Source organism: Mobula hypostoma, chromosome 23 (assembly GCF_963921235.1).
Source record: "Mobula hypostoma chromosome 23, sMobHyp1.1, whole genome shotgun sequence".
Taxonomy (NCBI): Eukaryota; Metazoa; Chordata; class Chondrichthyes; order Myliobatiformes; family Myliobatidae; genus Mobula; species Mobula hypostoma.
The window spans coordinates 8612832-8625724 of record NC_086119.1 but is presented as its reverse complement, the minus strand read 5'-3'; the positions used below and the strand labels follow the sequence as shown (position 1 = coordinate 8625724).

The window sequence follows — 12893 nt, the reverse complement described above, 5'->3', positions numbered from 1 at the left end:
AAGAGGTTGATGGGTTTGTTATTAGTCAGAATGTCAAAAGTTATGGGGAGAAGGCAGGAGGATGGGGTTGAGAGGGACAATAAATCTGCCATGATGAAATTGTGGAGCAGTCTCAATGGCCCAAATGGTCTAATTCTGCTCCTGGGAACTTGTGGTTTAATGGGAACCTGTCGATAAATGTGTGTGAGTAACATCTTTTTTTTTCTTTGTTTTGAAATTACAAATATTTTCCTCTGTGCTCTAATATAACAAAACCAGAAGATGGAAGTTCTCAGATGGTCAGGCAGTGGTGGAAAGTGCAAGTGTTATTGTTTTGCTGGCCTTTCTTTAGAACTCTAGTTTATACTTCCACCACAGCATTTTCGATAGTAAATTTCTACTTACAAGGTTCCATTCTTAATTACTGAAGACTAAGGGGAATGAAGCAAAATTGTTCAAATTTCTAAATATTGGTGTGTATCTAAAGTCGAACTGTTCTAGGTGTTTGCAGGTATGGGAATGAAAATATGGTGAAAGTATTTGTGTCTTTTATATCATTACAGTTAAAATGTTAAAAATCATCAGCTTGGCTCTCTCAAATTAAGTTCTAGATTAATTTTACACAGATTTGGAATTATTGCTTAGTTGCCAGGTTGTCTGCTTTGGGGAAGAATGGTATTTGAATTCAAATACAAATGAAATGTGATTTGCTTGGAAAAATGTTTTGAGTGTTTTAAATTTGGCAATTGGATTACACTTTTCAAATAATTCTGTTTGATTTTGGGCTTTCAAAGAGAAATTGTTTGAAAATTTACAGTGTTGCAGTTTAGGATAACTTTATCTCTGAGTCTGCAGCATAATTTTGACAATGTTATATTGCCTCTTTCTATCAAATATCAGAGCAGAATTTCAGTGCTGGGTATTTAATAAATGATATTTATGTGCAAGTATAAGTAAAATATTCATAATTCCAAGTGGTGCAGGCAACTAAAAATTGGAGTTACTCAGTACTAAATACACTTCAGTTTAGTAAGAACTTTTATAGTACTGGTGTTATAAAATTTTTATTCAATCTAAGAAGGTGTCTTAATCTGCCAGTACCTGGAAGTGTTCTAGTTTTGTTTTTCCAGGTCTGGTCTTCCAAGGTAGACAGTTCTGTAGGTTGACAGGATTTAAAAAGGCTTCTGTTGCTCCACATATTTTAATATTTTTACAGAATCAAACTGTCAAGTGAAAATGTTCTTAAGATGTTGAGAACTTTATACTTGTGCTTCCTATTTACTAATGGGGAAAGAAAAGGAGGTAGAGGGGATAATCACTGGTAATTCATCTTAGTGTCATGCTTCTTTTGCCTATTTGAATATAATTCAGTAGTGCAGGATTTGTTGCACATAAATAGATGCATAAGTAAATGATTTGGGAATGGCTTAAATACTTAAAGTGGTTATTTTTGCCCATGACATTTGACCATTCAATCAATTGGAATTTCTGCATTCAGATTTAGCTGCACTTTCAGTCTAGAATTGTTTTTATTTAATTGCATTACAGCAGAGTGAATAACTGTTTGTGATAATCTTTAATGCTTTGTTCCACTCCCTCTTTGTTTTAAACTCTTCTGTCATGCTCTAACATAAGCTTGTGGTGGCACCTAGAACTTGGCATCTAAGAGAATTCTGTCCTCAGTATTGACTTTAATTTCTGTTGATTTTCTATTCCCACTTCTAGATCACCTAGATTCATTGCTGCTTTCTTGTCCCATTGCCATCTTTTAAGTAATTGAGTCTCTTTTGCCATCTACCCTCTTGCTGACATTTGTTTGTTCATTCCCCTGTACCCCTTCTGTATCTTGCCTTTTTAACTTCTAACTTTTTAACTTTTCACATCTAGTTGAAAAGTCATTTAAGTAAATCACTAGGCTATCTCTCTCAACACAGCTGCAACCTGACCTGCAAGTATTTTTCTGGTTTTATTACAAACTGCCTCATCTTACTTGCTGTTGAAATCATCATTTATATGGAAGTAAGTGTAGAGCCTGCTTGGTCATGTTGGTACCTTCCTGGGAATGTCTGGAGTTGACAAAGGAAGACCTTGTCCACCTTTTATGCACAATTTGTTGAGTGAATTATCTATTGTGGTCTTTCAATACTGTCTGTATGTGAACAGGTCAGTTATTATAGTTATGATTCAATGCCTGATTTTTGTGTAGGGCACCTCTTCAGCTACGGGAGCTTGTGAACTGCCGTTGGGCAGAGGAAGTCACACAACAACTGGACACTCTTCAGCTATCTAATCTCAATAAGCATGAAGAAAATGATAAAGACAAGTAAGTTTTTGCCACTATATTTAGGACTAAGATCATGATCAAAATGTAGCCCTTTCTTTTGTTTTGAAAGGTTTTGTGCCATTGATGCAAATGTAAAAGTACTTGTTACAGAGCAACTCTGATTCAACTTCAGTCCATAACATGAATAACATGGCTGTTATTTATTACAACAGCTATGGCTTGTTACCACCACTGTCAATTTTTGTGATTGATAAGGTGGAGGTGACTGACAGCAAACATATAGCTCTCAAAAATTTCCATTATGATAGACATTTATTATAAACTCTTGGGAGCACACTGTTTTGTTTAGTCATTTCAATTGTAATTTATCACTTCCTGCCTCCTTCTCCCTCAATTTTTTTTGTTCTTCCCTCCATACATGTTTTTGACAACTAATCACTTGATCAGCTTTGACGTTAACACCCTGTGCCTGAGAAGTGAAACTCACTAGAACACAACATTTAACAGGGTAAACTGACATTGAACTTTATAAAGTCTAGAGCTCAATTAGGCTTTAACTTTGTATGTACAGTACAATGTTAAGACCATCTGTACAGGGATATGATTGGGGTATGAATTCTGCACTGCACAAAATGGTTTGTTTGGCCCATGAGGTCAATTTAATCTGCACACCTGCCTGCACATGATCTTTCCTGCAATCCCCTGCTTATGTGCCTGTCTAAATGTCTCTTAAACAGTGCCTCAGCCATTTCCCGGTAGTATGTTACAGGCACCAATCACTCTCTATTTAAATGTAAAAACACAACAGCGAGCTTCTCTCATTTCCTTGAAAGTTTACTCTGTCACTTTTTAAAAAAAAAAATAAAAGTCCTGTTGTATTCGATATATCAGGGAGTGGTGATGGGAAGAAACTCTGGCTGTCTACCCCATTTATGCCTCAAATTTTTCTGTACTTAATCTGATCACCCTGCAGCCTCAGACACTCCACAGAAAACAATCCAAGTTTATCTAACCTCTCCATATGGCCTTTTAAGTCTCTTATTTCCAATAATGAGAAATAATTTGCCATCGTGAACTTTCTTGCAGAATCTTTGAGTGAGACCACAAATTTGACTAAATTTTAGAAAGCCTTAAGTTGCAGGTTCATGCTGATATATTGTGTGAATGGCCCGGTATGTCTTTCGTTTGGAATTACTGCAGAAACAGAAGGCATATTTTGATCTGGATTTATTTAATCCCTTGTTTCGTTAAAAACAACTTTACTCCAAAGTTGAGTCATTAGAATTTATTGTGAATTCTTCAGAATTAAATTTTAATGTCTAATTTTTCAATATTTTATTGCAGATGTGACAGTCATCATGAGAAACTAAGTGTATTCTGTTGGACTTGCAAGAAATGTATCTGCCATCAATGTGCACTTTGGGGAGGAACGGTGGGTACACCGGAGACTAATATTTCTACGTTCACTTGGCCTGAAAATGTTTTATTAGTTTTGTAGCTGTAAACAATGTTAAGCTGTCATCCTAACTTCTAATGGCTTGTCCAACTACTGCAAGAAAACAAGGCTCTTTGATTAGTGTGCTGCTTTGAAATCAAGTAACCATTAGAGAAGTGTTTTTACTTGTACAGGATGTGCACTTTTAGTAGCAAGGTCAAAATTTAATACCTGTCTTAATGGGCTTTGAATGTGGTGATTCACTGACTTGTTGCGAAGTTACTCCCACAGCATGATTAGTTAAGGAGTCCTGGATTTTGACACAGCAAGTACTAATAGAGCATTGATTCCTGAGGCACTCTGTTAAAGTTTGGCAATTTGAAAATGACCTGTTTTGTGCCTACTGTCTTTCCTACCTGTTAACCAGTCTTCTATTCTCAGACTTAGTTTGTTCTGTCAACTTGCGTGATACCGTATTGAATGCCTTGGGAATCCCAGATCCTGTTTCTACCATGCTTGAAGAAACAAATTAGATAAACAGGATTTCCTTTCCATTAAACCATGATGACTATGCCTAATTATCTTTTCTAAGTGGTGTTATCACTTGCTTAAGTGATTGTAGCATTTTCCTGACAGCTGTAGAACTGTGTATGCAAGATCATTGACAAACTGATGTAGTTTCAAGTCGCCTGCTCTGAAAGTAGCTGAAATTTCTCTTTGATAAGTAGATAGGAACTAAAAAATATCATTAGGTTTTTAATTCACCCACAGTGCTCCATTTATTTTCTTTGCCTTCAGCTATCTTGTAAATAAGAACACAAAAGAATTGTAGCAAGAGTTGCTCAGTCCTCTCCTTTGTACCTGAATTGTTCTCATAAATCATGGTTCATCATTTTCTTCTCTCCTTTGAAACAGTGATTGTCTGTTTTCACTGCAGCATGGAGGTCACACATTCAAGCCATTAGCTGAGGTTTATGATCAACATGTGACCAAGGTGAACGATGAAGTGGCAAAGTTGCGACGTCGACTGATGGAGCTGATAAGTTTAGTTCAAGAAGTGGTAAGGTGATAAAGGGGAAATGCTGATCCACTAAACTTGACCATATAACTCAAAGTTGTCTATGCTGATTCTACCTGTTCTGAGTTCCTATCGAGTCTTTCTTTTTCTATATTTTTGTATGACAGTAGTTTTCAAATTGCAAGATCGAATTTGCATTGGACGTATAGGTGTGCTTCTAATACAATTAGCACAGTAAAGATCACCTGTGATTGCACCATGCAGCAAGATGTTTATTTCCCTTTCTTGCACAGCATTCTAGAAGTTTTGACTGTGATGCAAAGTAATTTGTAATCTCCACCTCCCCTAGCCCTTGGATTTTTCCTAGTTTTAGTCTGGCGTCAATTCCCAGATCTGCAGATTCTCCTCTTTATGAGTCAATATTCCTGTTGTCCCACTATGCATTGTTTTCCCAGAACTAGATTTCTTCATTCAAACTTCACTGACTGATCACTTGGCGTGCAATTTGTTGTTTTTGTTTGTAATTTCTGAAACTTACTTGATCTTTCTTTGTATTCAATAGGTTATGAAAATGTTAATGCAGTATAATATCATACACTTGGTAGCATGCTATTAAATAAGGTTGTAGTCATCAGTGCTCTAAAATGGGCTTCAGCTAATTCTTTCAGTAGTAAGCAGGCATTTTAGACCAGTGAGAAGTGGCATTCCCTAAATCTCTGCTCAGAGACTTAAAAGGTGAAGCAGTAACCCAGAATTTTCCTGGATGAGTTTTTGTATAGTGTGGGATTTTGGTATTGATGAATGGCAGTGGGAAGCAGGAAAGTGTTTACTTTTGGATCTTGAACGCTTTGTTCGAAAGAGTGAATATTTCTGTGCAGCCGTGTATGGCACTCAGTGGCTGAGACACCTGACCAGTCTTGAATTCAAAAGGCTTAAAAGAATGCAAAGAACTTTTATTATTTCCTTGTCCCTACAAACCAAGGAAGTACTGATGAATAGATGCTTTAATGTAGATGTGTGCAGTGGCCAGTGTCTTCTATGGTTTCTATAGACTAGAATAAGTAGTAACTAGCTAACATAATTCTGCTGATTTTTGGTTGATGATTGATAGTAAGAAAGTTGCCAGGGTCATTTTTAACTAGTTTATGGAACTTTTTGTGACATTTTTTAAACTGTGAAAACTGATGTCAATCTCATGGAGCTTAAATTGTAATTTTTTTTGGGGGGGGGGGAGAAAGCATTACTGCTCAAACTATGGTTTGATATTTCTGTATTCTGAATGAAATAATATCCAGATTGTTTTCTTCATGAAGCTTTCTGCAGTGGAGACCATTGTGTCAGTGTAGTCTGGGTTTGCTTGGATGAAATCACCATAGGTTTTATCTTCTTGCATTGGATAATTGCTAATTGACTTGCATCTCTAACTTTTTATAATTTGAGAGCATAACTGTTTGATTAACTATAATGTCCAAATTATGATATCAGCAGATTTACAGATGTTCTGCAGTGAGTAATTATTGGAGATTTTCAATTTTTTAAAAAAAAAGGTAATCAAGGCTAGAGACAATAAATTGTTACTAATAAATAGAATAGTTTTGTTTTTATGTATCTAAACACATTACATTATTGGATTTTCTGACAGAATGAAGTTGAGGTGAAGCTTGGTACTGAGGTTAATTAAAGAAATAGAAGAACGGTAGGATGGAATTTGTGTGATGCATAAGTATTAGCTTGGTGTATTGCTATGCTGTGAGTTCCATGCAGTCTTTTTTTTAAATGCAAGTTTTTGCATAATGGTGCAGATTTAATAATGTTTATTTTGTACCCAGGAGAGAAATGTGGAAGCAGTAAATAGTGCAAAAGATGAGCGCGTGAGAGAGATTAGGAATGCCGTGGAAATGATAACCGCAAGACTGGATACACACCTGAAAAATAAACTTTTCACACTAATGGGTATGCTATACATACTTATGGCGAAATGTTAATTTCCAAAAAGAAAATATTTCTCTAGAGTAGTACCTCACTGTTCATAGAAAAGTTTAAAAGGGAGAAATGGCACAAGTTGATCAACAATACTCTGTGTGGATTTAAGGGTATGTAGGGCCTGACTAACATGAATTTTTATTCTGAGCCATGTCTGTAAGTTGATACCTTGCATACCAAATGTAGGGGGACATTTGCTGAAGTTTCTTGGGCAAATTAACCAAGAAAGTAAAAACAAATGGGATCCAAGCAAAAGTTTAAACTTGGCTTAAAAATCTTTTGATCAAGAAAGGCAACGGGTTACATTAGATTAGTTTCAGTGGTATATAGTAGGAGTCCGCAGCGTGCAGAATTGAGGCCTGTGCTTTGTGCGATTATACATCTGCATTACTTTAATTTTTTATCACGGACATTTGACAATGATACCAAATTGGTAGTGTAGTTGATAATGAACAAGAAGATGCCAGTGGACTAGTTAGGATAAGTGCCTCAGTGGCGAGTTCACACTTCTTAAAAAAAAAGCCCCTGCCCCCACCTTCTAACTCTTGACTCCTCATCCTGATGAAGGGTCAGCCCAAAGCATCGACCACAAGCGCTTCCATAGATGCTGCCTGGCCTGTTGAGTTCCTCCAGCATTTTGTGTGTGTAGCGCAAAATATTGGGGCTGTTCTTTTAAAAACAATGGCATTAATTGAGCCTTGACTGGAGTACTGTGTACAGTACTAGTTACTAAGTTACTGGGAGAATGTTGTAGCACTGGAGCTCTGTAGATGTTGTCATGAAAGGAGAACTTGTAATTATGTGGAATAATAAGGACAGAGAGGTAACCGAGTTATATATAATTGAGTCTTGGGGTGAACGGGAATGATCTTTTTCCTCTATCAGTGGGCAGAGTTACCTTAATTTCTTTTCCATTCATTAAGTAGTGGAGATTTGGATTAAGTAGCGAATACAAGCTATCATTGCATTTTTTTTTTTTTAAAAAGTGCCTGTCTAAATGCTCGATGAACCAAAGCCCAAAAATGAGATTAATCTGGTCCACTTTTGTGTATTTTTGATTCGGAACATTTGAAACTATGCAACACCAGCCAATGGGCTATTTTCTGACTTGCCTCGTATTCCTATGATCATCTGTCAAGAAGGTGGATCTCAACACTGCAAATGCCCCTTTAGGGGATTTCTTTATTTATTATTTACAAATAGGCCCTTTGGGCTACGCTGTCCAACAACTCCCAGCCCCAGTTTAACCCTAATTTAATCACAGGACTGGTATAGATTGATCCAGGTGAATCTGTAGATGTTATTGGTATGGCATAGACACTGAAGCCATATCTGAAAGCATACTATGTTGGCACCAGAATGTGTGATGACATTTGTGGGCTGCCTCCTGCACATAATCAATTTGTGTTAGTTGTCAATGCAAATGATACATTTCACTGTATGTTTCAATGCACATGTGATTGATAAATAAATCTAAATGTATAAATCTCTCAACATGACTTTTAAATCTTTTTTCCTAGGTCAGAAGAGATCGCTGACCCAGGAAACGGAGCTGCTTGAGTCACTGTTACAAGAAGTAGAGCATCAGGTAACCCAGAAGTGGAAGTAAAATAATAAAACTTACTTGGATTGCCAAAGTTGGAATTGACAGTTCTCCAAGAGCTCATGATAGATTAAGCTCCTCAATTTATTTCAGAAAAAAGTGATATAAAAACTAACCGTTGCAGTGGCTTGGTTGACACGTCAAATGAGTAGTGCATGACTAAACCATTGCCTGTCAGAAATGTGATTTCTGTCCTGGATTATAATGAGTTTGCTGATATAGCCTTGATATTGCTAAAGTTGTTGGTTTAAAATCTAATGGTGAAAGTATGAATGAGGGCAGCCGTGTTCTTGGCTATAATTGTGTAATAGGTTGATGGCACAATCTGGGTTCTCTTCTGAAGGATGGCTATTTGGGTAAGGCGCTAAGGGGATGGACAGTGCCTGTGAGATAATTTCCCAGCAACTTCAAAGAAAGACCGTGCAAACAAAGAGGTTCAAAACTTGAACATTTTACGTTGCTTTACTCAGGTGATATTTCTAAGACTATTTCAGAAGTGACACCTGCCCTGAATAATTTTGTTTCCTGCAGCTGCGATCCTGCAGTAAAAGTGAACTAATTGTGAAGAGTCAAAAAATCCTGTTGATGTTTCAGCAAGTGCATCGTAAACCCATGGCTTCCTTTGTCACTACACCTGTCCCACCAGATTTCACCAGGTACTACAATACTACAAGGGCAGTAAGACAATTTGTAATAAATGTGCAGATAATGCAGCTGTTTGTTGGACTTATGTGAAGAAAGGGAGTATGTATCATTTTGAACTTGGGCAACATACTGATAATAGAAGATTAGATATTTATCTCTGAAGCAGTTTTTGTTTGCAGAGTTCAATACGCTCTGGTTTGTATATTTTTTTTGCCTCGTTTCTACCTTTTTCCATCCCTGCTCATTCTCCAAAGTTTAACACAAGTTCTTGCCTTCCACTTTTCAGATATATGTAGGTATATAGATTCTGATGCTTTATTTCATTAGTTATAGTTCAATTGTTTTCTGCAAGATTAGGTTTGGTGTCTATGGGATATGATGTGGAGAAGTGGGGGAAGAAAAATGTTTTTTTCTCATAATTGTTTAATTGTTTCTCATCTTGCAGTGTGGAAATATTGAGTTTTGAAGAATATGGAATTTTTTCTCCCCCAACCTAGTTTTTTTTTTGTGTATTAATTCTATTGAAAAGTCTACGGTTTTGCTTTGTGTAAGAAATACTGTGACCTTACTGGATGATGTTCAATGGAAGGTGCCATTTTCTCTCACGAAGAGTTGAGATGGACTTGTACCCCATCTAGTGGTTACATTAAGTTGTAGATGAGAATAAAGATTGCCTGCATTTTTCAATGAGGATTCCTGATGTTTCAAGTAGAACAATATAGCCCTGATTGGATGGAAAGCGGAAGTCTCTGATACCAGATCTGCTTTCACTTCGTTCATATTTTCTTATGGATGATTGGTCGTTTCGGAAACTTGTACCTGAGTTGGGCAGGAGCTATGTTTAAACGTTGACTTAAAGCTGGGGTATGCTGTGAGACACTTTATTCAATTTTCTAGTCTCTGAGACGACGACGAATGCAAAGCACATGCTGATGCATAACGTGAATGCATTTCAACCATTTTTTAAATTTGATTCATTTTTCTGCTCCCAATTTCATTTTCTACCAAATATTTTATTTTTGGCTCCAATAAATTCTTGCTTTGATATTTGGACAGCTGAGATAGGGATGAAGAGCAAAGCAATTTAAGTGTTCTGTCCTTGGGTGCCTTACCGACACTGGCCCCCTAGGCCTGAGTCGATGTTGTAGTAGTAGTAGTAGTCCTTGGGTGGTGTTCCCCTCAATCTGCCCCTCCATTTGCAAATAAAGCAGCACAGCAAACTTGGTGAAATTGGGGAGCTATGTAAATAATTTGTTAGCTGTGATGTTGGATACACCTTTGAAATTCTATCTATTACCTTCAAGAATATTGTGATTTATTAATACATTACTAATCATGTTGATTCCCATGTCTTAAGACATCTCTAAATATGTATATTGTGTATATAAATACATTCAAGTATAAAAGCAAATGGCGTATTGATACAAGTTAATTTCAGAATAACATGGGAGTGCTGTTTTTATGTTATGCCTCTGAATGAGTGCATACAGATAGATTGAATACTTAATTGCAAATTTAATTACAATAAGGCTATTTTTAAATTTGATTTCTTTTTTTAATAGTGAGTTGGTTCCTGCCTATGACTTCAGCACATTTGTCCTATCAAATTTCAGGTAATATTAAATAATTCCTTTAACAATTTGCCAACATTGTGGCACTTGTTGGTTTTATCAGTAGTAAGTGAATGGTACCGTCTCTTTATTGCATTTGCCAGCATATTTTGGACTAGAACTTGGTTGATGTAGTAAATTGTTTGAGGAATATGTTAACAGGTCACTGAGCAGCTCCTTAATCAACCTAAATAAAGAATTGTTACTGAGGCAATAAGTCCATACCAAATGAGTAGGTTAGGAATTCTGTCTAAAGTGAGCACAGAAGGTAAAAGTAAGTAACAAGGAAAGATGAGACTGAGGGAAAGAAACTTAGTTTAAAGTCAAGCAACAATGCTGATAACAGTGCATCCCACATCCCATGAACTTAATGCATTCTATGCATGGTTTGAATAGAAGGGGATTACAGCATCACCACCCATCCTGTAGACATAAGATCAATCTTCTGGAGAGTGAACCTGTGGCAAGCATCTGGGCCAGATGGTATCTATCACTATGTCCTTAGATTCTGTACAGATCAGCTAATGGGAGTTTTTGCAGATGTTTTTAACATTGCCTGCTTCAATCTAAGATGCCCATCTGCTTTAAGAAGACCACTATCAACCTGGTACCTTAGAAAAGCACAGTAACATGTTCTTAATCCTTTTTATGCCATGGAAGCAAGGGGCCCATGGATCCCGGGTTGGGAACTCCTGGTCTAGAGGCTCTGAGAGTCTGGTCATGGTACACTTGACCTCCCGCCCGCTGCAATTTGCGTACAGCCAAACCAAGTCTATGGCAGATAACATAACCCAGGCACTACACTAATCTCTGGAACATCTGGTCAGTAAAAACCATCTATGTTAGATTAGTCAAACGATAATTAATTAATGGCTCCGTCTGTCTGAGTAGACAATGGATGTGCTCAGTTTTCTGGGGCGCAGACCTAGGTGATGAATGTGGAGCTCCTGGGCTGTCCAGACATCAAGATCCCCCTCTTGGCCTCACAGATGTGGTCCAGAGGAATGCAAAGCAGTACTTTTGGCATCAGCTTGGTTGCAGGAGCTGCCGGGAGGTGACATGATACGTCATCCAACCGCCTCAGGGGCTCCACTCCGGACTTGTGTAGAGTTTACTCCTTGGCCTTCTCTTCTCCCGAAAATACCCACAAGGCAGTGGGATCCTTAACCCTGGACAGGGGCCCATACCGGGTCCTGTCAGCCGGAGCCAGCTAAGCCCGGGACTCGTGTAGGGCAGGGTCGTCACGCCCTGTAGTAGTGACATATGGAGCCAGTACCCACTACCCCTACAGCTTGGCTATCAATAGTATAATTCCAAACATACTAACAAACTCATAGACTGTGCATTCCTCCCTCTGCACCTGAATCCTGGAATTTCTTACCAGCTGGTCGCAGCAACAGCTCTGCCATGATTATTCTCAACACTGATGCCTCAAACAGCTGCATACTCAGCTCCTTACTCTACAGACTATACATTTGCAATTGTGGCTAGTTTCTGTTCTAACTCCATCTGTATGTTTGTAGGTGATACCATTGTAGTGGGCCGCATGTCAAATAACGATACGTTCATAGTAAATTTTATTATCAAAGTACATATGTTACCATATACAACCCCAAGATGCATTTTCTTGTGGGCAGACTCAATAAATCTATGGAATAAAAACAATATCAAAATCAATGAAAGACCACCCAACTATGGTGCTCAACCAGAATGCAGAAGGCAACGAAGTTTGCAAATGCAAAAAGAAGAAACAGTATAAATAAATCAACACTCACAACACGCTGGAGGAACTCAGCAGGTCAGGCAGCATCTGTGGAAAAGATCAGTCGATGTTTCAGGCCGGAACCCTTTGTCAGGACTGTAGAGGGAAGGGGCAGAGGCCCTATAAAGTAGGTGGGGGGAGGGTGGGAAGGAGAAGGCTGGAAGGTTCCAGGTGAAAACCAGTAAGGGGAAAGATAAAGGGGTGGGGGAGGTGATAGGCAGGGAAGGTGAAGAAGGAACAGGGGAAAACACAATGCGTAGTAGAAGGAGGTGGAACCAAGAGGGAGATGGTAGGCAGCTTGGGGAGGGGGCAGAGTGACATAGGGCTAGGGGGAGGGAATCACCGGAAGTTGGAGAATTCTGTGTTCAGATCACAGGGGGAGCAGTGAGAGAGAGTCTCACTGAAGAATAAATAAATAAATCAGCAATAGATACTGAGAACTTGAGATGAAGAGGCCTTGAAAGTGAGTCCTTTGATTGTGGAAATATTTCAATGATCGGGCAAGTGGAGTTGAGTGAAGTTATCCTAGTTAGTTCAAGAGCCTGATGGTTGAGGTTCCTGAACCTGGTCATGT

The 12893-nt window shown here is 38.1% G+C and overlaps 1 protein-coding gene across 12 annotated transcripts in view; it reads left to right on the top strand.

The window, feature by feature from the left end:
• Positions 1-12893, top strand: part of trim37 (tripartite motif containing 37) — a 158598-nt gene that overhangs the window by 14692 nt on the left and 131013 nt on the right. For all 12 annotated transcript variants that reach the window (XM_063031586.1, XM_063031587.1, XM_063031582.1 and 9 more), the window contains exons 6-12: positions 2186-2302; positions 3608-3695; positions 4636-4758; positions 6546-6669; positions 8220-8287; positions 8834-8958; positions 10510-10560. In XM_063031586.1, coding sequence (XP_062887656.1) covers positions 2186-2302; positions 3608-3695; positions 4636-4758; positions 6546-6669; positions 8220-8287; positions 8834-8958; positions 10510-10560 — 696 coding nt within the window. The remainder of the gene's footprint in view (positions 1-2185; positions 2303-3607; positions 3696-4635; positions 4759-6545; positions 6670-8219; positions 8288-8833; positions 8959-10509; positions 10561-12893) is intronic.